Source organism: Gaeumannomyces tritici (assembly GCF_000145635.1).
Source record: "Gaeumannomyces tritici R3-111a-1 unplaced genomic scaffold supercont2.4, whole genome shotgun sequence".
Classification (NCBI taxonomy): Eukaryota; Fungi; Ascomycota; class Sordariomycetes; order Magnaporthales; family Magnaporthaceae; genus Gaeumannomyces; species Gaeumannomyces tritici.
Window position 1 is genome coordinate 3,907,902 of NW_008804548.1, and position 22,220 is coordinate 3,930,121.

A 22,220-nucleotide genomic window follows, 5' to 3' on the forward strand; every position below is an offset into this window, starting at 1 on the left:
TGGGATCCAACCAGGGCCGCAATGAAAAATAAAGGGAAGGCGCGGTCCAGCAGTCAAAACAGGAACGCAAACAGGGCCGCTGGACCAACAAACGTTGTATATGAACACGGATTGCATGACGAGGCGAACCTACGCAGCTATTTTATAGATAATGTAAAACAACGCAAAAACACATTCATCTATCGCTTGGTCTAGGACACTGGCCTGGAGAGTGATAAGGACTAGGCTCATGATCTCATAACAAAAAACAAAAAATAAATCCATCGCAAGCATCCGGGGAAGGTGTGCTGCCATCACAAGCTCCGAAACACCTCGCCAAAGATTTCTCTGCTCTTGAGCAGGTTTAGCACCCGCAACCGCTCGTTGAACAGGTGAGCGCCGTCGCTGGCCTGGCCGCACGGGAGGTGGGCGGCGGGGGCGCCAAACTCCTTCTCCAAAAACCTGATGGCTGGGATGGATCCGCCCTCTCGGATATACAAAGGCTTCCTGCTCTTGGGAGCCTGCTGCTCGGCCGCCTTGGGAGAGGCCTCTTGGCTCCCGTTTACCTGCTCCTCCTGCTTATCTTTACCCGCCTCAACTGCGACACTCTCCTCCTTGCCCTCGTCCCTGCCCTCCTCCCCGTCCTCGCTGGCGGACCCGTCCAGCCCCCAGGCCTGGACGACGGCGCGCTCTAGGGTGCGGAAGATCTCGTTCGCGGGGTCGCCTAGCCAGGGCTCGGCCTGGTTGTCTATGCGGATGCTGAGCGCGTTGTCGCTCTCGCTGGCCCTGAACTCGCCCTCGAGGAACTGCCGGAGCGCGGCCGTGACGGCGTCCACCTCCTGCCCGGGCACGAGCCTGAGCGAGATGTTTGCGCTCGCGTGGCTGCTGACGAGGCTGCCGTCCGGGCCCGACACCTTGTAGCGGTGTATGGTGAGGTTGGGCTCGCGCCAGCGCGCCATCAGGCTGCGCTTGAGCTGCTCCGGCGGGCCGTTCTCGGGGCTGCGTCGCATCAGGATCGCCGCGATGGCGTCGTAGCGCCTCTCCTCGTCGGCCGAGAGCGGCAGGATACCCTCGTAGAAGCCCGGGATGGCCACGCGGTTTCCGGGTCCCTTGAGCTTGCCGAGAAGGAGAGTGAGGTCAGAGAGCGGCTCTGCCATCATGTACGAGCCGTCGACGCCCGAGTGCAGGTCTGGGTGGCGCGAGTCCACGCAGACGGTGGCGTGGAGCACACCGCGCAGGCCGTACGTAAGGCAGGGAGTCTCGTCATCGAGCCAGTAGCTGTTGGCGAGCAGGATGTAGTCTACGTTGCCAATAAGGTCCTTGTGTCTTCTGACCGTCTCCTTGAAGCTTCGCGATCCAGACTCCTCCTCGCCTTCGATGAGAAAGACCACGTCCGACTGCAGCTGTTTGGCTTGCATAAGGTCTGTTATGGCATAAAGAGCGGCAATGATAGGGCCTTTATTGTCTGACACGCCGCGCCCGTACAAGTACCCGTTTGTGCCGGTCAGAGTGAACGGGTCACTTGTCCACTTGCCCTCGTTAGCGTCGGCCGGGACCACGTCGTAGTGCCCATAGAAGAGAATCCGCTTGCGTTTCTCGGCGGGCTCAAGATGCCCCGAGAACTTGGCGTATACCACAGGGTTGTGCAGTTTGTCGTTACTAGAGAGCATCTCAACCTCGGCTCCCAGCCGCTTGAACAAGGAGCAGAGAAAGGTAGCACCTCTACGGCAGTCCTCGGCGTATTCTGGTCGGGAAGAAATGGTTTTAAAGGAAACGAACTGCTGGAGTGACTTGAACATGACGTCCTTGGTCTCGGGGGCAGCGTCTTCTGAGTCCTTCGCAGCGTCATTGTTCACCCTCCAGACACAAACATTGTCGTCATTGGCACCTGTTATGAAAAACCTCTCGCCCTTGTACGAAGTCACGGCAGACGAAAGAATTTTGCCGTTGTGGGCAGGCCAACGGCTGAGACACTGGTACTTCTGGCTGATCGTGTCTGGGCCAGATGGGCTGTCATGAACTGTGGTGTGTTTCTGAGCAGCCATGGGTTAGCCAGAGAAGCTCGTGATAGTAGGGGAAGATAGATGAACTCACTGTTGCCGAGCCGTTAGCTGCGGCGCTCCACAAGAATCCCCATTGCAGCTGTAATGTCATGACATCTGCCCGGTGCGCCTTGATGACGCGCAACTTCTGCTTCGTGTCCAGATCCCATAGCTCGATGACACCGTGAATCTTCCCGCTGTAGAGGAAGGACCCGTCAACGGCCAGAGAAAGGACCGATTCACCCTCATCGATGCCCAGCACCATGATCTCCTGGATCCCCGTCGTCGATGCGTGTTCCTCGGATCCGTTGGCTGCCGCCTCCCGGGACCGGAGGCGCCAAAGCTTGATAGTGCCGTCGCCACCCCCGGAGATCAGCACGTCCTCGTCGGGCTCCACGCGGACGGTGGGCGCCCGCGCCATCAGCATGCAGTAAGCGTAGCCATAGTGCGCAAACTCGTGAATCGACTCCTCGTCGATCTCGAGCACCGTCTGGGCGCGGGGGATCTGGTCCCACCGTTGGTCGCTACGGCGCGGTGTGCTAGAGCCGCCGACGGCCTTGGAGTCGAAGAAGCGGTGGTAGCGGCGGTCGGGGTGTTTGGAGGACTCGTGCAGTGCGCGGGCGGCAGGGTCGTTTAGGCTGACCCACTGGATGGTGGTGTTCTGGGCGCCGATGTAGACGGTGTCGTTCTGCGGAGAGTAGGCGACGCTAAAGACATCGCCAACGTCGTGGGGGCTGTAAATCTCGTATAGGCGCTTGAGAGTGCGAGGACACCAGACGCTGATGATGGCATCGCCGGCGGAGGAGAAGAGCAGCGCTTGTGGCTTTTCCGAGCTGGCGGCTTCTGCTGTGGGCGAGGATTCAGACGGCGGCTCGGCGCAGGCGGCGGCGGCGGCGGACGCGCTGGAAGCTGTCGAGAGGGTCAGGCAGAGCACGCTGCGCTTGTGAGCCTGTATCCTATGGACCAGCTGGAAGGTGTCAAGCGACCATGCCAGGATCTCGCCATCGTGGGTTCCGGCAAAGATGAACTCGTCGTCGACAGCAATGGCGAGGACGGAGCTGTCGTGCTTCAACTGGTGAATGCGCTCGGGGGCAGGGGGGTGTTCTTTGGCGTCACGTGCTGCCGCAAGGCTCGTCATCGGTGGCATCGCGGCTTCTGCTGGGTGTGAATGGGCGAACGATTAGCACTTCTGGCTAGCCCTGTAGCGTATACATGTGGGTTTGGTCGCAAAGAAGCGTATGTAATGGAATTGCTGGTCGAGGGAGAGAGGTTGGCGGGTTCATGGCGACTGGAGATGCTTGCAGGGGCGCGACGTGGAGTTCAACTCAATGCATGTGCCACGGGAATGGACGCATAGGGAGAAAGCACGCCTTTGACTGTGGAGGGGCGGCTCAATTGCGCCTTGAACTTTCTGGTGTCCATCAAGCTCAGCTGCCACGTGCTTCAGGGGCGTGTCAAGCAGTGCATTTTCAGGGACCTTCCCCACTTGCACTGGCAACTCGAGCCTCTGCACAATGAGAGTCATGGCCCGCATCCAGGCGGTCGCTGTGCGGAGCTTAGTTCATGTGATGGATGCTTACCTGAGCCGGCTTCCTGGCGGGCCACGCCGTTGGCAGCGCCATTGCTGGTCGCCTTGAGTTTCTCGTGGTTGTAGACTTCATCGTCTCGAATCTTGCGACAGCCGCGGCAGCCCGTCTCGCTCTCCTCCTCACGGTTGCGATCGACAAGGGCAGCGGGGCCGTGCCGTGGTGTGGTTACGACCATTTCGCAGATGCTGTTCGTGTCGGATGCGAGCGAGCTTCGGCGACCTCCTTGAAGCCTCCAGACAAAGTCCTTGGGACACCGCTGGGGACGGATTGCGACTGGCTTATGTAGCGGGCCCGTAAGTCCGTTTACCGGAGCTGTCATCTTAGTGGCGGTGGTGGTCGAAGCGGCAGTGTCGCAGCGCCTCCCTACCACTTGCGGATGACGCGAGAGCACGGAGTGTGGCATCATATCCAGCACAACGGCCCTCGTGCTCCCGTCCCGTCCCAACTCCTTCGAGGCAGAAAGCGCCGAATGCTGATTGAATGACTGACTGGCTGTCTGGGTATTGCTGTTACCGAACCAACCAAGGAGATTGGCGATTCTCACCGCTAGAATAGAGGAGCGAAGTCGGCCAGGTGCACACGCAGGGGTGGGAGGCTGCTCGTGTTGAAGGTAGGTATAAATGCAAACCCAAAGAAATCCAGCGCGCGCAGGTGTAACAGCTCCCTTCCCGCGCGGGTAGACGAAAGATTAGAGTCAGGTTGCGCCAGTTCCCGTCTGCCGATACATCAATATTTTGCATCTCTCAGGCACCTGGGCTGATCCGCCGTCGGGGCATTAGCACGCCCGCTTGCTTTTGTATCGCCGCCGCTCTGCTGGCAGTCCCAGAGCTAGGGGAAGCCGAGGTCCAACCAACAAACGAAGACGACAGATGCGATGTGCCTGTCCCAACGCAGCAAGCGCCAAGATATGATGCGCAGCGCCAAATTGCTGCCGCGTCTCCTAGCCCCTTTCTTCCCGCGACTAGAACACAGTACTCGCCAGTAGTGTTGAGCAGTAGACGCCTCTCGGGGAATAGTGTCCGACTTTTGGGTACGCGGGCATGGTCAGCTGTTCCTATTCCACGGCACTAGGTCACACCGGACGCCTCCCCCTGCGGCCGTGCCAAATCAGATGCTGTTCCTGAGAGTAGTCACAGTAGTGCAACCTGCGTGATGGGAAACCAGGGCGGTGGGCGGCTTTGCGTGGCCACCGATCTTAGTCTTGTAGTAGGGTCGAGATCAGGGCACACCGGTAAGAAGGCCGACAGCCGCGAGAAACATTGTTGGGCACATCTCGTGACGTCAATCCTGAATATCACATCAAATTCTTCAGTTGACAGCTACCTACTGACTACTATGTCTAAATGCCTTAATGGCATAACATCCTCATGTAAAGGCTGGACTACTTCATTTCGCATGTTTGTTGCAGCTGAAAAGCCGGCCCCAAAAAAGCACACGACATCACCAACAAGTGGGATGCAGCTGACGCTCGGACCACCAATGACGGTGATCACCCACATCCTATTTGCGGAGGCTCCCGAGAGTCTCCACATCCTTGTCGCCGAAGCTGCATTTTTTTTCTCAGCCAAAGCCAAACCGACAACCGCATCATCGCCACTATCCGGAACCGTTACCCCGAGGCACGCTCCTCTGACGACACGACGGCTGGCAACTCGTACCGGGAGGACTACCGCTCATAGTAGGCGGCAGAGCTGTCGAGATTCATCCCGCTTGCGACTGACTGGAGCCGCGATCGCCACCCCTCGCCCGACGACCGCATAATCCTCCATCTCCCCGCCACCTTCAACTCAGCATAATGGATCACACCCGTGACCCTTGCCCATGGGTCATTCTCAATGACTTTGGCGGCGCCTTCTGCATGGGCGTAAGCATCTCAAGCCTCCTGGGACATCGTCTCTGGGACTGTTGGGCTACATGGTAGCATGCGCTGAACCGTCTCAACTCTAAACAGGCTATCGGCGGCACCATATGGCACGGCGTCAAGGGCTTCAGAAACTCACCGTACGGCGAGCGTCGGATTGGCGCCCTGACGGCGATCAAGATGCGCGCTCCGGTACTGGGCGGCAACTTCGGCGTTTGGGGTGGTCTCTTCAGCACATTCGACTGCGCCGTCAAGGGCGTCAGGAAGAAGGAAGACCCATACAATGCGATCATCGCCGGTTTCTTCACCGGCGGTGCTCTTGCTGTCCGTGGTGGTTACAAGGCTGCGAGGAACAACGCCATCGGCTGTGCCGTGCTACTGGCCGTCATAGAGGGCGTCGGTATCGGGTTCCAGAAGATGATGGCGGGGAGCACAAAGCTTGAGGTTGGTCGAGATTCCCCGGTGCTTGAGATGGTATACTACTCTTTGGCGGTACAATAACTGACACTGTACAGAACCTGCCGCCTCCCCCAGAAGGCCAGGGAGCATTGGCTTAAATCACAACAAACGCGAACACGGACCAAAATTAGCCACTCTACTCTTCCTTATACGTGCCACCGTCGAATGCCCCCGGGCGGTGGTCTCTTGTACATCTTTCGGGTTCGGCACGGTCTCTGCATCTTAAACAGGGCAATGGGCGGGCGTTATTACAAACTGTACACTAGACGGGGGAGAGGCTTGCCCGGAAGCCAGGAAGGAGTTACGACCAACAAAAAGAGCGACTCAGCTACACGATTTTCACCGGATGCGATCTACCGAAATAATTCACTGGATCAACCACCGCTTCTATCCTGTGTTTTATCTAACGCTATGAGATGTGAAATCGGCCGACGGACCGTCGGAACCACTAACCCAACACCCATGGCTTATAGTACAGTCTTCTCGCCGCACCAATGTCGAACATCCTCCGTGGTACCTTCGGCTCCGTACCCAGCAGCGCCAGGGACGTCTTTAAAAACCTGGTAGTGAGCATTCCCCGCGTCATCGATCCAGGCGCGGTACATGCCGCCGCAGTTGTGGTCATGCGAAATCTCGGAACGCACCTCGACCGTCCGGCCCTCGGCGTCGCTGACGATGGCCACCTCGATCCCGATGATGCCGCCCTCGCCCTCGCCCCTGGCGCCCCACCGGTCCCCCGCGCTCCGCTGCAGCTCGCCGCCGGGGCCCGCCACCGCCGTCAGCGCGGCGGCCGACGGCTCGGTGCCGAATCTCGCCAGCGCCGCGACGGTGCGCAGCGCGGCGGTGCGCATGAAGCTGTCGCCGTTGCCCGTGCCGGAGCCCGCAAAGGCGCGCACCGTGGTGGTGGCGGTTCCGCCCGGCGCCGCGATGGGCGCGTACAGGAACGGCGTCGGCAGGCAGTCGGCCATCAGCGCCCGTAGCGCCGAGCCGAGTTGCACGACGGGCGCGTCGGGCCTCGCCAGGGCGCGCCGCCACGACTCCTCCCGGGCCGACGGCGACGACGACGACGACGACGGGTCGCCGCGCTCCTCCCACTCCTCGGCCCAGAAGCCGGCGCCGGGCACGGGCGTGTCGCCGATGCGGCCCGTCAGCTTGTTGGTCAGGCCGCCGGTGCTGGTGGCGACGCACAGCACTCCGTCCGAGTCGAGCGCCACGGCGCCCACGGTGCCCTGCGGCAGGTACTCGGTCGCCGACCACGTCGCGGGCTCGGCGCCACCGCTGGCCCGCTCCCGCCCCAGCGCCGCCACGTGCTCGTCCCACCGCCTCTGCGTGAAGAAGTACGACGGGTCCACTAGGGCCAGCCCGTACTGCGCCGCCAGCTGCTCGGCGGCGGGGCCGTGGAGGAGCGTGTGGCCCTGCGCCGAGGGGATGTCGAGGTGGCCGTCGTCACTGCCTCTAGAGGGAGCAGGAGAGGAGGCGCCGAGGCTGCTGCTGCTGCTGCTGCTGCTACTGCTGATGCTGGAGGGCCCGCCGAGGTCGGCGTCGCCGTGCTCGAGCATGGCGCGGGCGAGCAGGATGGGGTTGCGCACGCGGCGCAGGCCGGTGGCGCCGACGCCGCGCTTGGCCCGGCCGCGCGAGACCATGACCGAGGCCTCGAGCTCGTTGACGCCGTCGCGCGTGAAGACGGCGCCGTGACCGGCGTTGAAGAGCGGGTTGTCCTCGAGCTGCAGGACGGCGTTGACGGCGGCGTCGAGGGCCGTCGGGAGCCGCGAGTCCCTGGGGGTCGTCATGTACGTGTGCGTTTTGGACACCTGAGGGGCTTGGTCAACGCGGGAAGTAGACAGCAGAGGCCAAGTGGCCGGAACTCATACAATTGTTAGCAGCGCGGTGCGGAAGGCATTGTATCTGTCTGGCGGGAGGTTTCCCGGCGTGATATTCCCGGCTCCGCCATGGATGATAAGGCGCGGTGTTATGATCGGAGTTTGTCGCTTGTATTCCATGTTTGTGCAGTTACAGGCTTTTTCTTTATGGATTCCCTAAAGATCCCTCAGTCCGCGTGTCTAAAGCTAGCTAAACAAGAAGCGACAGTGTCTACACGACCGAGTCGGACTTAACGGCCCATCTATAGAGTCGTGCGGGTCGAGGTCGGGACGTCGGAGTCCAGCCAGCAGGGATTCCCCACCCTCTTATCTCCACTGGAGCTGCTCGGCCCCACTTCCTGTTCTCCCTGCACGTGATAGCGCGTTTGAGGATGGATGCAACCGACGCGCCTGCCGTTCGTCAATTCGTGACGTAGACAAGCTTCAAAGTCTGCGTAAGGACCCCGCCCGCCCATTTGCCCAGCATTCCATCGCTGCCTGGACTTCTGCCTTTGAACCTCTAGTCCTGGCATCATGAGCGACTACGGATCTGGCGATGATCTGTTCGACGGGGATGAGGCAGGTGCCGCCCTGGAACACACAGCCTCCAGCCAAATCCAGCCTGCCAACACCTCACCGCAAGCTCCACTGAAGCGCAAGTTCGAGGATGAGGAGGACGAGTTTGACAATCTTATGACTGAGGGCTTTTCAGCGATCGAAGATGTCAAGAAGCCGAGGATCAAGCTCGAAGCCGACAACGAGCCGCCGTGCCCTCGAAGGACCGAGCTGGCGCGCAAGATCCTCCGCCAGACATTTGGCTATGGCGGCTTTCGCCTGGAGCAGGAAGCTGCAATCTCTTGCGTTCTCAGTGGTAGGAATGCTATGGTTGTGATGCCCACGGGAGGAGGCAAAAGTCTGTGCTATCAGGTAGGTCGAGTCCTGCATCATGGGCCTGCGTCTCAGCCATGGAACGCTCCAAGATGTCAATAAGAATAAAAAAAAATCCTCTGGCTTGCTAACGCCGCATATCATAGGTTCCAGCAATCGCTTTCGCGGAACTGGACTCTGCTGATGGCAGTGTCAGGCCCGGCGGCCATGGCATCACCATCATCGTCTCTCCCCTTCTAGCCTTAATGAGGGACCAGGTAGAAGTGCTCAAGCGCAAGGGCGTTGCTGCTGAGAGTATCGACTCCACCAAAACTTGGGAGCAGCAGCAAGAGATCAGCGCCAAGATGCGGAACGGGACACTCCGTCTCCTGTACTGCGCTCCAGAGCGCCTGAACAACGAGGGCTTCATCGAGAACCTCAAGCATGTGGCTGGCGGGATCCGGCTCGTCGCAGTCGACGAAGCCCACTGCATCTCCGAATGGGGTCACCAGTTCAGGCCGGACTACTTGAAGGTCGCTCGGTTCGTGCAGGAGGTCAAGGCCGAGAGGGCTATCTGCCTCACAGCCACGGCCACGACCAAGGTCATTGACGATGTTTGCAAGGCCTTCGACATCGCCAAGACCGATGTCTTTCGCACAGCACCATATCGCCCCAACCTGCGCCTTCTCGCGAAACCCGTGAAGCTAGCCGATGACAAGTTGGATCAGCTCCTCTCATTTTTGATGGGACACAAGGGCCCGACGCTGGTCTACGTTACGGCCCAGTCACAAGCCGAGGCCCTCGCGCAGAAGCTAGTCAAAGCTGGTTTGCGTGCTGTGCCGTTCCATGCAGGCATGAAGACAGAAGACAAGGAAGCCAACCAAGACAAGTTTATGGCCGATAAGGTCGATATTGTTGTCGCTACCATCGCGTTCGGCATGGGAATCGACAAGCCCAACATCCGAAATGTGGTCCACTACGGCATCCCAGGCTCAGTCGAGGAGTATAGCCAACAGGTTGGCCGCGCAGGACGAGACGGAAAGCCTAGTAGCTGCATGTTCTACCTCTGCCCTGAAGACCTGGATGTTCGCTCAGTGCTCGCATACGGCGACACACCAACGCGGAAAGCCCTGGGGTCGGTGCTACAAAATATCTTTGACGACGAGGTCACGGCCCTTCCTGTCGACGGCGTCTTCAAACGCAGTCAATATGCCCAGACGAACGAATACGATATTCGTGCCAACCCTCTGTCTATTGTATATGCGATGCTGGAGCTGCGCTTCAAACTGATACGCGCCATCACCCCTGAGTATGGACAGTACAAGTTCACCACTCAAACCACATACGACGCCACCATCTCGAACGACAAGTCCCCCGCAGCACAGGCTATCGTCCAATTCTCCTCCAAGCCACAGAGAGGCAAGAACTACACCATGGACGTTCAGACCGCCGCCCGAGCCCTGAACATCAACCGTCAGGAGATCATTAGGAAGCTCAACGAGCTGCACGACAGGGGCTTCATCAAGCTGACAGCTTCGGGAGTGGAGAACCGGTACCGGGTCATATCCAAGAATTTGCCCCGGACGCCAGACCAGATCAATACTCTGGCGGACGAGATCTTTGCGGACCTGAAGCAGCGTGAAGCGGATGCAGTCCAGCGGATCGATCAGGTCATAGGATTGGTGACAGGAAAGCAGTGCTTTGCCCACGCGCTGTCGTTGCATTTCGACATGGATCTTCCAGACGACAAGAAGAGCTGCGGTCACTGCGGATACTGCGAGACTGGCGTCGCAGTTGTCATGCCCGACGCGCCGCCACGGCCACCGGTTGGCGTGGATCTCCTGATGGAAATCCTTGATGCCATCCCGGATCGCGACGACCCCCTACTTCTAACCAAGATTGCGTTCGGCATCACCACCCCGCGCGTGACGCGGATGAGAATAAGCAGAAATCGTTTCTTTGGGTCGCTAACGGGCCACAACTTTGACGTAGGGATCCCTGGCTCGAAGATCTTTTCCTGTTCTGTGCTTCTCGATGGACCTCCTTGGTTTTATACTAACATGGCCTCCATTTCTAAATCTACACCCTATAGGATGTCCTCGACGAGTTCACTCAGATCTGCAGCCAGGCTGGCGGCAAGACTAGCAGCATCAAGCGGGAGAGCTCCACACCGATAATCAAGAAGGAACCAACGAGCAGCGCATATTCGGGCCGACCGACTCAAACATCTGGTAGTCAAGGCTGGGGACGAGGTCGGGGCTCTGGATCCCGCCAGGCCTCTAGTAGTCGGGGCGGGGGACAAGGCCGGGGTTGGGGGCGGACGTGAAGCTCTTGGCTGCGTTCAGAGGCCAATACCTATGGCAGAAACGAGCCAAGCAATAAATATACTCCTCTTCTAACGCCGAGAGAGGGCTCGAGTGTCCACTCCCGAGGCGAGCCTCTATGATGGCAAACGCCCAAAGTTTGTCTTGAGGGATTTAACTCGCAGGGGTGGGCGACATCAGGCACTATCCGACAGCAGACTACCTCACAACAGGGCCGAGAAGTGTCCGCGAGCCCCGTTGGGGCTGGTGTCGCAAAGCCAAGATTCCTATCAGCGATGGCGGATCTTGCCGCCAAGATGTACGACCATGCGTATTGGAGGGGGCAAGCAACAATCTTGCCTTTTTGGATGGGCGTTTGCGCCCAATGTCCACTCACGTGCCCCTTGGCTTGCTTTTGCCGCCATGCTACCCTGCGGCCCGACCGCGGGCAAGGGGCAGCCGACCCGAAGGTGAGTTGAAACGGCGTACCCCCAGGCTGATCGGCGGTCGGGTCAAAACAACCTTCAACTGCCGCCGACGAAGGGGGCGGGCGGGCCCCGCTTCATTCCACATCCGGGATATGGTCGCGTGCTAATTCGTCGCTAATTCGCCGCAGGGCGCCCCGCAGTTGCTTGGGTGCGCCGCCAAGAGACGAAAATCCCCGTTGCTGTCGCAGTTGGGCGGGCGGCGGTGGCTGTGCAATGTCGATGATATCTCTTGGCCTTTATCCCTTGGTTCCATTTCATTATTCATTTCCCCTTGACCGACATTGTTTTCTATCTTGCCTTGGCAGTCACAGCGCAGCTATCGCCAAGCAACGGATATCTGTGGGAGAGGATCCACTTTGGTGGTTCGCGACGAGGAACTTGTCATGTTAGCGTTTTTCTGATGTTTTCTCCAGGCTGGCGATCTTGCCTCGGCCAGACTCGTCCAATATTATTGTTATGTCGACCGGTTCTTGCTGCGTAGCAGGGGCTATGTTCACACACGACGTCGTTCTGTCGGCGGGGCTCGTTATTCCGTGGGGGTTCTTCTCGAGCTGTGTTCCCTGCCTGTCCCCCCTTGGTCCGGGATATTGTCCCCCCTTCCCCGGCGCCGTGAGTTGGACCTGTTTGTTCCGAATTCCTTTGACCAATCCACAGCGAAGATGGCCTTGGCGCGCAGGTAAGCTACACTGTCGCAGGGTGGTCGAGGGGAAGGGTCACTTGCGCGACAGCTCTCTCCCGCCCTCTTGGCCCTCTAGTCGGCGACCTCGCCCGCCCGTCCGTGTCTCGATCTCGCACCGTCGCCGTTTTGGAGAGGCGCTCGGTGGCACCTGGGCGGGTAACGTGGGCCTGTCGGTCTGTCCAGGGCCGGATCGGGGAGAGAATGTTCTATGAACCAAGGGAGCTGGCGCAGGCGAGCGAATTGACTTTTGCGTTTCTTCTTGAAGCGCGATGCGTCATGCAATGATGGCGTTCCGTGGCATAGTTATGACACCAAAATACATGGCTGACGTGTGATGAGCGTTGCGGAGTGTCGCATAGAGCAGATCGTGATGGCTTTGTTTTCATGGTTTTCAATTGGTAGCCAATGGCTTTGTTCTAGCCCCCTCTCCTTCATGGTATCATCCACCGAACCCCAAAACTGAGAACAGCACTCTATTTCGCTTTCTGTACAGACAATATGAAAACGTAATGCTAAATATGGAAACATGACAGACAAAGGAGAAATAGGACCTCGGGAGATGCGTCACAAGATGGAAATTTTTGTAGCACAATCCCTTGTGGTTGCTTTGTGGAGTTGTAAAATATCATGTTCAGGCCTTGAAGTGAGGGGTGTTGAGGAGGATGCCCATAAGGACGCCGCCGATGGTGCCGGCGACGGGGATGGTCATGATCCACGAGAAGACGAGGAGGCCGACACGCTGGAAGTTGACGGCCTTGAGGGTGCCGTTGCACAGGCCGACGCCGACGGTGGCGCCCGTGATGCACATCGAGGTCGAGACGGGCAGGGCGTACTGCGAGAAGATGAGCACGGTGGTGGCGGCGCCCATCTCCATGGACGAGCCGCGGCTGGGGGAGTGGTAGGTGATCTTGTTGCCCATGACTGTGTGGGAAGGGTGTTTGTTAGTGGTATGGTCTTTGTGATGGAAGAAAACGAGTGAGAAAATTAAAAAAAGAGGTGAGCTTACCCTTCATGATGTTGTAGCCATAGGTGATGAGGCCGAGCGAGATGGTGAGCGACAGCACAGCCAGCATCCAGATGTCGACCTCGGTCTTGGCGGGGACGACCTTGCCGGTGCTCCAGGCACCGTAGATGACGGCCCAGGGGCCGACCGAGTTGCCGATATCGTTTGCGCCGTGGGCGAAGGAGGCGGTGCAGGCGGTCAGGACCTGGACGAACGAGTACGTGTGCTCGACCTCGTTGGGGTACTTGCGGGCGTGGGCGTAGACGCGGGCCATGCGCTCGCCGTCGGGGGTGCCGGCGATGCCCGTCTGGGCCGCGTGGATGTCGTAGTGCAGGCCGTAGAGGGCGCCGACGACGACCATGGCGGGCAGGCGCTTCATGAGGGTGATTGCGTTTTGGCGCTCGTAGACTTGTCCGGGGCCCATGGGGTTCGCGTGGAGCGTGCGCATGGCCCAGCCGAGCGGGCCGCGGTTCTGGCGCATCTTTGCGTGCAGGCGCTCCTCGCCCTCGGCGACGAGCTCCTTGTGCGTCTTGATGCAGGCGTCGGTCTCGGCCATGACCATCTGCTTCTCCGACTCGTGGTCCAGGGCGGCCTTCTTGTCATTGGAGGCGACGGTCTCGTCCTTTGTGATTTCGCCGTCATGCGAGCCAGAGCCGGAGGAGCCGGCGGGGCGCTGGGGCTGCTCCTGATGCTGCTGCTGGAGCTGCTCGTCGTGGTCCTCCTGCACGACGGCGTAGTTGCGGACCTTGACGGCGTGCTGGTCGGCGTCCTCGGGGGCCGGGCGCCTGAACAGGAGCGGGCCCTGGAAGAAGTCGTACCACTTGACCGTGTAGTCGCGCTTGATGACCTTTGCGTGGACGAAGGGGACGAAGAAGAGGGCGGACAGCAGGCAGACGCCGAAGCCGCAGCCGAGCGTGACCGAGACGATGTACCAGGCGGGCTTGTTGGCCAGGCCGAGCGCGGGCGAGCCCTTGTACACGACCGAGAGGGTGCAGACGGTGGCGGCGATGAGGAAGAAGAAGGGCGAGGTGTAGACGGCCCAGGGGAGCGGGTTCTTGCGCACGTGCACGACGAACTTGATGAGCGAGAAGATGATGGCGCCGAAGGCGGCCGAGGCCGCGGGGGCCATGGCGAGGCCGGCGAAGATCGCGCCCAGCCCCTTGCCGTCGTTCCAGCCCCACTTGACGTTGGCGGCGCCGGCGGTGGCGACGCCGACGCCGGCGACGGACGAGATGAGCGAGTAGGTGGACGAGACGTGGGCCGAGTGGCGCGTGCACCACATGACCCAGATGGAGGCGCCAGCCAGGGCGCAGGTGAAGGCGAGCATCTGCACGCCCGGGTCGTCGCGGAAGGCCGAGGCCGGGATGATGCCGTTCTTGATGGTCTCGGCCGTGCGCGCGCCCACGGCGATGGCGCCCACCATCTCGAAGATTGTGCCGAGGACCATGGCCTGGCGGTAGCTCACGGAGCGGGACGAGACGCTGGTGGCCCAGGCGTTTGCCACGTCGTCTGGGAGGAGGAGGAGGCACAACGTTTAGCATGGAGGGTAGGGAGAGGAGGAGGCGAGGCAGCGGGGCAAGGGAGGACAGGGCAAAGACTCACTCGCGCCGTTGTTGTAGGCATCGAGCATGGCAAAGAAGGTGCCAATGGCAAAAATGTAAGTGTACTGTTCGAGCACCATCTTGAAGGGCTGGCAGCCAGTGGCTGACTAGTGCGCAAGGCTGGGGAGGGTGTTGTCGGCTTGGGTTCGCTGCACGACCTGTTGTGGAGCGGTCGGAGGGAACGATCTCTCGAGATAGTCGAGGAGCTCTTGTCTGTGGTAGCGGACAAGAGTCGAGAGAGGTCTGCGGCACACCAGGAACCATCAACGGACTGGGACAAGGAGCGAGGCGGAAGCTTTTATGCTTCTGGCTAGGTCACTATCTGGCAACCTGAGGTGTGGATGGACCCCCCAACTCGGGGGCGTGGATGGAAGGCAATAAACCAACGGGTGGGGGAGGGTGAGGAGAAGGAGAAGGAGGGATGGGCAACGCACGGCCAGGGTTGCAGGGGGTGGCCAGTGTTTGCTGCAGCTAGATCGATATCAACGCCCATCTAGGACACCGACCCGCAACGCCCGCACACCCCCAGGAGACGCACACCTATGGAGGTACCTACCGGGTGGGTAGGCACCCAGGTGGCTATAATGTAGGAGTTACGGCTTGGCGGGCTGCCAAGCAACGGGCATGGTTTGGACGGAGGCGGGCCTGGACTGGGGGCTCCAGGCGAGCAGGGAAGGGCCTGGCAGGTTGAAAAAAAAAGCAAATAGAAAAAAAGTCTCACGGGTGTGGCGAGCGAGACCGGAAAAAGAGCAACACATCGGGAGAGATGCAGGCCCACGGGTTCCCGGGTCCCCTTTTCGCGCATGCTGCGTTCCCCACCGCGCGCGTGTTTCTTGCTGGATTTGGCAGTATCCGTCCTGCCTCCATCGGAGAGCCGGCTGCCTGCTCCTTTTTCCCTACCTGCTGGAGACCGAGAGAGACCGTTTTGGCACCACCAACACGCGCAAAGTCGAAAGCGGCGGCGGGGTCGGGGCGCCGACATGTCGACATGACCTAGATTGACTCCACGGAAGTCTGTTCGACCGGTCGGCTCCCTAAAAACATAGCAAACTCCCCAACGATCTCATCGCGCCAGCCCGCACACGTGCGCCTTCCCTCCAACCGTCGTTGGACATCTTGACCAGTCCGGCTGCCACACACACGTTCCAAGACATTTTTGCTGCAGGGCGAACGCATTTGCCGTCTTGCGAATCTCTTGTCCATCTCTTGACAAGAGCTTGTCAGGCTTGTCCCGGTGCTTGTCGCTCTTGGCCTCGGGTACATGAGCTGCTGGGCGAAGGATGGGAATGGCGTGCGTCTGTGGCTTTTTCTTTTCTTGGTCTTGTTGGTCTTCCTCCCTTCTCCCTCCCTTCTGGCTCACATGTGCCTCGGGGGTTGGGTGAGACGCGACGCAGCTCTGGTGTCGCTTCGCTTTTTCGCTTGGCGCAGCGGCGCAGCTGGGCGGCCTGCTCAGATTGCCTCGTGAATTTGCGGCCAGTCCGTGCCTATCAAGCAGCCTCGACACCCCACGTGGGCTCTCAAACCCGTCTCTTTGGACGACAAGGCCTTCCTGCCAAGCCCCTGGTCCTGCCTGCCGCCCCGCTAGCCGTGTGGGCCACCTTCCCCCAGTGGTTCTCCCCGCCCGCGCTAATTGGCCCAGCTCCTACCCGGATTTGGCGACCCCCACCCTTTTCACGACATCAAGCTGCGATTTCATTGTGCTCGTCTTTGCCTTTTTTTCTTGTCCCCTCTACTCGACCCCCAGAGCCAAGTCCAATGCCATTTCCCGCCAGCCGATGCGCCTCTCCGTCTCTTCCGCTCCTCGCCTGGCCAATCCGAACGCATGAGGCCAGCCACCCTCGCCAATCTCGGACGGTCTAGCCTGCTTTGGCTACCGACAGGTCGCCAACTTGCGTCTCGTCTGCATTGGATGGGCTCTTCCGTATACCTCGCCCTCGTAGCTTGGTCAATTAGTACTTCCTTTTTCAATACCAGAGTCTCGATCTGGAAGGCTTCTAGAATCCCATACGTAAACCCGCGTGTACTTCTCACGCCAGCTACTACCTCGCTGCTTGCTTCCTCCCACGATATGTGGAGCAGACTTTCTTTTGGTATTCACGATTTTTTGCTTCTTGCTTTTTTGCGAGCCGATCTAGCTTCTATCGCCACCGATAGTAATAGTGACCAGTCTAGACAGTCCCCAGCTCGCCACCGGTCCATCAACCGCCTGCATGGCGCAAGCGCCGCAACGGACTGGGACTGCGTCGCGGTTCAACAAGCTGAATTTATTATTTCGGGTTTTACAAGACCGTTATGTGCCGCGGGGGTAAGCTCGCGAGCGGCGGCGACATGTTTCCCCTGCACAGGAGTACTCCCGGGTTTCTCCTTTTTTTCTACTTCGCCCTCGGCTACCGGCTTCCAGGGCAGGTTTCGATATCTTCTTCAATACATATTGACTTCATGATCAGCATGCTAACGACATCGACTCCGTAAAAATCCTAGGTAGGCACCAGCCTTCTGCCCCCCACTGGTAGGGTTGGCGTGGCCGACAAATTGCTAGGGATGGGCCCTCCCCCTCGATCAACGGCTCACAGCCGATGGATCGAGCACGTGGGTTGGGTCTCCGCGACTTTTCCACTACAACGACTTCACCCGCAAAAGTCCGTAGGCAAGGCCCCTGTCTTCAAAACACCGATAGGCCGGGGAGCCCCATCCCTGGGACCACATTGGCCACCCGCAGACTTTTCGCTTCGTCCGCCAACAGACTAATGTGTGCATTGAGCCCATTCTACGGGCCCCTTTCGTTCATCTATTTTTCCCATCAGGGTCAGCACGGACGCCGCGTGGGGTGCATCTTGACAGGTGCGCGAGGGATCACACAAAGAACAAAGCTCAGAACGTGATGAGCACTCTGTCCCAGACCAGGATAGCCTTGACCCATGGCCCCCAAATACGCCACCCGGAACGATGAAAAGGAGATGAACCAGGACGCCCGAGTTTTCCCGCGCCGACAAGGAGAGAAATCCAGCATTGGGTCCGTGATCTGGGCGTGGCCCCAAACCTAGGGATCATCTCCTCATGACCCCCTCTTGGGCGCCCACCATCAGCCAACAAGTAAATCCCAAGCCGAAAGCACTGCTCGGTGTGTACCGAGCAGCTGAAAGGTCGAGAGACAATCACATCATTGGAACGGCTGTTCCGCGAGTGGCAAGACGGGATGGACAGGCATGGGGACACCATGCATATAGCATCCTGCGTATGCGTCTGGCCCGCATACCATCCCATTTACAGTGTACCTATTTGACTACGAAGCTTCGGCTGACCCGCAGGGCTGTACTGAGGCTGTTTTGAGTCGCATTATTTTTAATCACTCGGGTGGATGAGGGACGCCCCCATTTTCCCACCTCCCAATGGGGAGTGGGAAGTCATGCGGGTGGCCCCTTGGCCCTTCGGTCCCTCTTGGTTCTTCGGTCACCCCTGGGCCACATCGGCGGCCCCTTAAAAATGCCAAGACGGCTCTCTCGCCTTGGCCAATGAGAGGGCAGCAGCACGAGCATGTGCCCAGGCGGGACAATGTTCGCTTGCTGCCGCTCCAAGCATTTGGCTTATCCTAGCTGTGTGGGTACTAGAATTGGACGTATTGTTGCCTGCGAGGCTGGCAACTTCCCAGGGAGCGATTCGCCGAGTATCTCTTCTCCACACCCACTCTCGTAAATCGGTTCTCCTTTGCGTTTAGGAATTAAGTAGCAATCCCCAAAGTGTATGAAATCTCGCTTGTGAGGCTCCGCTAGACCTAGAGCCCTCTGGCGTTGGTATCCACTAGTAGATCTGAGTGCCGATGCCCAACGGTGGGAAATTTCCATGGCAGGGACTCCATTCCCAACGCCCATTTTCCAACCCACGGAAAGAGCTGGTCTTCCTACCGAACTACGCTAAACTAAGCTTTACAGTGCGAGCCAAACAAATGATCGTGAAATTGGTTGGAAAGGATATGCCGATGCCTTATGGTGTGCCTCCGTCGCGCTTTCGAATTCAATATGTGCCCCAACCTCCTTGGTTGCCGCCAGGGTGTGGCCCATGGGACGGCTAGCACGTGAATGCTTCTTACTGTGATGTGGTCAGTGACGGGATTAGGAAGGAAAGTCGGTCAGTAAAGTACACCATGACTGTAACTGGCTGTCAAAGTTAGGGTAGTGACCGGCAGTGCCAATTTATGTAAAAAAAAAAAAAGACTTTCTGTCACGGAGAAAGTCCCAGCCTACACCAAGACCAATAGCCTGGTATATCTTGACCAGCCTTCCGCTAGTAGCAAGCGAGGGGTTCTTCCTCTGTTTTCCTCGCGCATCAGCAATTTCTTTACACAGAATCAAACTGCCACACCTTAGCACTCCTAAAGCCCTTAGAACAGACAAGAGTCACTGAACAGGGAAAAGGGTTGAAATTTAGCTACCGCGGTAATTCTAATTAATTATTACATGAGACGTGTCTTCCATACGAAGTCCGGTGATAATTCTTATCCCTCCACGTGATTAGTGCAGCCGCAACTTGGATAAAAAGCCTGACGTCCAGTATAGCAAATCAAGGGCCCCACAATCAACGATCAAAGAAAAGACCATCAGGCACCCAGCTCCCCATTGTCATGTGCAAGAAAGAATCGAGCCCGCCCTAGAGGACAATGGATACTCGAGGCCTCAGCCGCACGCGGTTAGTGAACGAAGCCGGGGCTTACGACACAGTTTTGTCCGGGCGGATGGTGGGGAGCTGCCTATTTCTGGATTGACGGTTGGTGTCCCTGCTGCAAGTAAGGGAACGTTGAAAGGAGAATCAAGCAAATGGCAAAAAAAAGCGTTTGGGCGCTTGAACAGTTTAGGTCCGCCGCGGATTGGTCGCTGCATTCGAATTGCTTTGCCCGCACTGGAAACCTAAAAACAAGCAGATGGTTATCAATGTCCCTTGGTGTCTCTGCAGCCTGTCAATGTCTGTTGTCAGGTGACATCCCCCACCCCACTCCTCCTCCACCGCCTAGCTGTTCTTGAGTTGAGCGGATAGGTTGGTAGCACTCAAGGAGCCACATGACAATCCCGGTCACGGGCCCCCCAGGCCTTACTTATATATCAAATTTCTCATAGCCTCTACCTGCCCACTTACCTGACTGCTTACCTGCCTGCCTACCTACCTAGCATTCACCCAGGTACCTCGATTTTCCCCCTCTTCTACCTCTTCCTCAACCGGAAAATCGGATATGGCCCTCACCATGGATCCCCGGGTGCTTGGCTGGGATATATTTGCTCTCATCATTGAGGAACTTGTCGTGAAAATCGGGCCCTACAAGACTGTACTCCTGCGTCCAGTCTGCCGTAGGCTCTCCCGCACTCCCCCGCCCTTGCAGCCCTCCGAGCAAGTACTGACCGGCCCCATGAGCACAGGCGACTTCGACATAGCCGTCGTCCGTGCCCTCTGCTTCGGTCGGGCGGTCGAGTACGACGATGATGCTCTGGTAGAGATGTATCATCGACTGCCACACCATCTCAAGGCGAACATCTTTCTCGCAAGTCTGCCGTTATGCCCCCACGATGCGGTGCTCTCGGGTCTCGCTGCCACCATCGAGGCACTCGAACGGCTCACCGTTGATGCGCCGCCTCCGACGGCCGGCGAGGTTGACCGCTACGGGAAGCCAATGCACCACATCCATCTCGCCGAAGCGGTGGCCAGCTGGCTGCCCAAACACAAGGTGAACCGCGACAGGGGCGGCCACGCCGAGGAGTTAGTCGACGAGCAAGCGGCTGCGCAGAACACCCTCTGCGGCGCCATCGTCCTGGGAGCCCACGAGCTGGTCGAATCCCTTCTCGACGCCGGGGAGGAGGTGACGCCGTCGTCTGGACGTCGGGTCCTGGCCCTCGCCCACACCGAGTCCCCGCTCTTCGGACGGCCGCTACAGGTCGCCGCGGCGTGGGGCCGCACGCGAGCGCTCAACCTGCTGCTCGATTGGGGCGTGCCAGCGCGTACCGGCGCGAAATACATGTGCACAAGGAGAGACTACGTCCAACAGGGGCGTGTCCCCTCCCTAGTGCCAGACACGCACTTTAGTTTCCGCAACCCGCGAGCCAGCGCGCTGGTCGCTGCCGCGACCGGGGGTCACCGGGAGGTCGTCCTGCGGCTGATGGAGGCCGACTACTACTCGCCTCTGGACAACATAGAGTCTCTAATGGCGATCGTGGCCTGCGTCCGAGGCGGGAACCTGTCCCTCATGGAGCTTCTGGCGGAGCCGTATGGGGGTCTCATGAAGGTAGCGTACGAGCTGCCGATTACTCTCCTGGTTGAGGCTTGCCGTTATGGCCACGTCGACATCGTCAAGCGACTGCTGGATATGACCTTGACGACATACAGTTTCTTCAAGGACGACAGACTGCTCTTTGATCCGGAGACGGGTCCCAAGGGAGCTCTCCAGGTGGCTTCGGCCCAGGGAAATGTCGACCTGGTCCGGGTCTTGCTCCAGTGGGGTCTGAGCCAGTCCCGGGCCGACGCCAACAACTGCCTGGCCCTCGAGGTCGCCGCCAAGAGAGGCCACCAGGGCGTGGTCGACCTACTCCTGAAGCGCGAGGACGCCGCCCCGGAGCGCGTCGCTGACGTCATCCTCGACATGGTGGACGGGCACCACGAGCGCCAGGTGAGGGCCATGCTGGCCAAGAATCCGGGCATTCTCGACGTGCACCCCACAACTTTCCCGTGTGGCCCCCTCAGGACCGCGATTCTCGAGAAAGCCATCCGCACGCTACACCCCGGACTGATCAGGATGGCCGTCAGCGAGCTGGGTGTGTCGCCCAGTGAGGCTCTGGGCGCGCCGCCGTCGGGTGAGACCACAACCCCACTGCAGGTTGCCAGGCAGATGTCGTCCAGGTGGATCTACGACCTGCTTCTTTCGCTGGGGGCCGACGCCGAGTCAGATCCTTCCAGCAATGACCCAGCCAGGGCCGATGACTTTGAAAAGCCGGTGATGGTTTCGAGGAGTGGGGTGAGGCTGGGTCCAGAGACATGGGAATGGACGGGAAAGTATTAATGGGCGCGGAAACTCGACGGGCAAGCGCGATTTGAAGATCTGCCCGCCTACGAGCCTTCCTACCGAGATGACGATGAGGAGGAGTCTCAAAACAATGAGAAGGACGATGCGAGAGGGTTTTCTGGCTTCTCCGTCGGCCGATGTCTGGGTGGTTGTATCACGGAGGACCACTACGTCATGAAATTCCCCACGGGTGACTTTCTCTGAGGAAATCTTGTCACTTCATCATTTTCTTTTTTTTGTTTTCGCGACGAGGCTGACCGCTTCCGCGATCCTTTTGTACCTTTACTATCACACTTTTTGCGGATTGCGGGCGTGTGGGGTCCCCGCCGCAATCCGGTGGGATTTCTGTATCTTCAGGTAGCTGACTGGTGTCTCTGTCTTCAATATTTGGAACAGTCTTTAGGGTCCCCTTAAGGAATCACGACAGTCATTGTGGGTAATCGCTGGAGGT

The 22,220-nt window shown here is 59.0% G+C and overlaps 7 protein-coding genes across 7 annotated transcripts; 3 read left to right on the forward strand and 4 right to left on the reverse strand.

Annotated features, from left to right (window-relative positions):
• Positions 1–293: 293 nt before the first annotated feature.
• Positions 294–3,168, reverse strand: GGTG_08717 (WD repeat-containing protein; the record flags this gene model as incomplete). Its single annotated transcript, XM_009226559.1, has 2 exons — positions 294–1,952; positions 2,074–3,168. The coding sequence occupies 2 exons, from the start codon at positions 3,166–3,168 to the stop codon at positions 294–296; spliced, it is 2,754 nt and encodes a 917-aa protein (XP_009224823.1).
• Positions 3,169–3,300: 132 nt separating this feature from the next.
• Positions 3,301–3,785, reverse strand: GGTG_08718 (hypothetical protein; the record flags this gene model as incomplete). The annotated part of the gene is made up of 2 exons (XM_009226560.1): positions 3,301–3,566; positions 3,602–3,785. 2 exons carry the CDS (start codon positions 3,783–3,785, stop codon positions 3,301–3,303), a joined length of 450 nt encoding a protein of 149 aa, XP_009224824.1.
• Positions 3,786–5,147: 1,362 nt separating this feature from the next.
• Positions 5,148–6,362, forward strand: GGTG_08719 (mitochondrial import inner membrane translocase subunit tim-17). The gene is made up of 3 exons (XM_009226561.1): positions 5,148–5,474; positions 5,562–5,915; positions 5,987–6,362. Exons 1-3 carry the CDS (start codon positions 5,406–5,408, stop codon positions 6,026–6,028), a joined length of 465 nt encoding a protein of 154 aa, XP_009224825.1. The 5' UTR covers positions 5,148–5,405; the 3' UTR covers positions 6,029–6,362.
• GGTG_08720 (L-asparaginase 1) lies at positions 6,288–8,046 on the reverse strand. The gene is made up of 2 exons (XM_009226562.1): positions 7,802–8,046; positions 6,288–7,741 (listed from the first exon to the last, which is right to left on the reverse strand). The coding sequence occupies exons 1-2, from the start codon at positions 7,928–7,930 to the stop codon at positions 6,398–6,400; spliced, it is 1,473 nt and encodes a 490-aa protein (XP_009224826.1). The 5' UTR covers positions 7,931–8,046; the 3' UTR covers positions 6,288–6,397.
• Positions 8,047–8,221: 175 nt separating this feature from the next.
• GGTG_08721 (hypothetical protein) lies at positions 8,222–12,364 on the forward strand. The gene is made up of 4 exons (XM_009226563.1): positions 8,222–8,716; positions 8,824–10,644; positions 10,749–11,429; positions 11,576–12,364. Exons 1-3 carry the CDS (start codon positions 8,324–8,326, stop codon positions 10,980–10,982), a joined length of 2,448 nt encoding a protein of 815 aa, XP_009224827.1. The 5' UTR covers positions 8,222–8,323; the 3' UTR covers positions 10,983–11,429; positions 11,576–12,364.
• Positions 12,365–12,471: 107 nt separating this feature from the next.
• GGTG_08722 (sodium/phosphate symporter) lies at positions 12,472–15,247 on the reverse strand. The gene is made up of 3 exons (XM_009226564.1): positions 14,732–15,247; positions 13,133–14,638; positions 12,472–13,047 (listed from the first exon to the last, which is right to left on the reverse strand). Exons 1-3 carry the CDS (start codon positions 14,808–14,810, stop codon positions 12,758–12,760), a joined length of 1,875 nt encoding a protein of 624 aa, XP_009224828.1. The 5' UTR covers positions 14,811–15,247; the 3' UTR covers positions 12,472–12,757.
• Positions 15,248–19,963: 4,716 nt separating this feature from the next.
• GGTG_08723 (hypothetical protein) lies at positions 19,964–21,766 on the forward strand (the record flags this gene model as incomplete). Its single annotated transcript, XM_009226565.1, has 2 exons — positions 19,964–20,066; positions 20,136–21,766. The coding sequence occupies 2 exons, from the start codon at positions 19,964–19,966 to the stop codon at positions 21,764–21,766; spliced, it is 1,734 nt and encodes a 577-aa protein (XP_009224829.1).
• Positions 21,767–22,220: the final 454 nt, after the last annotated feature.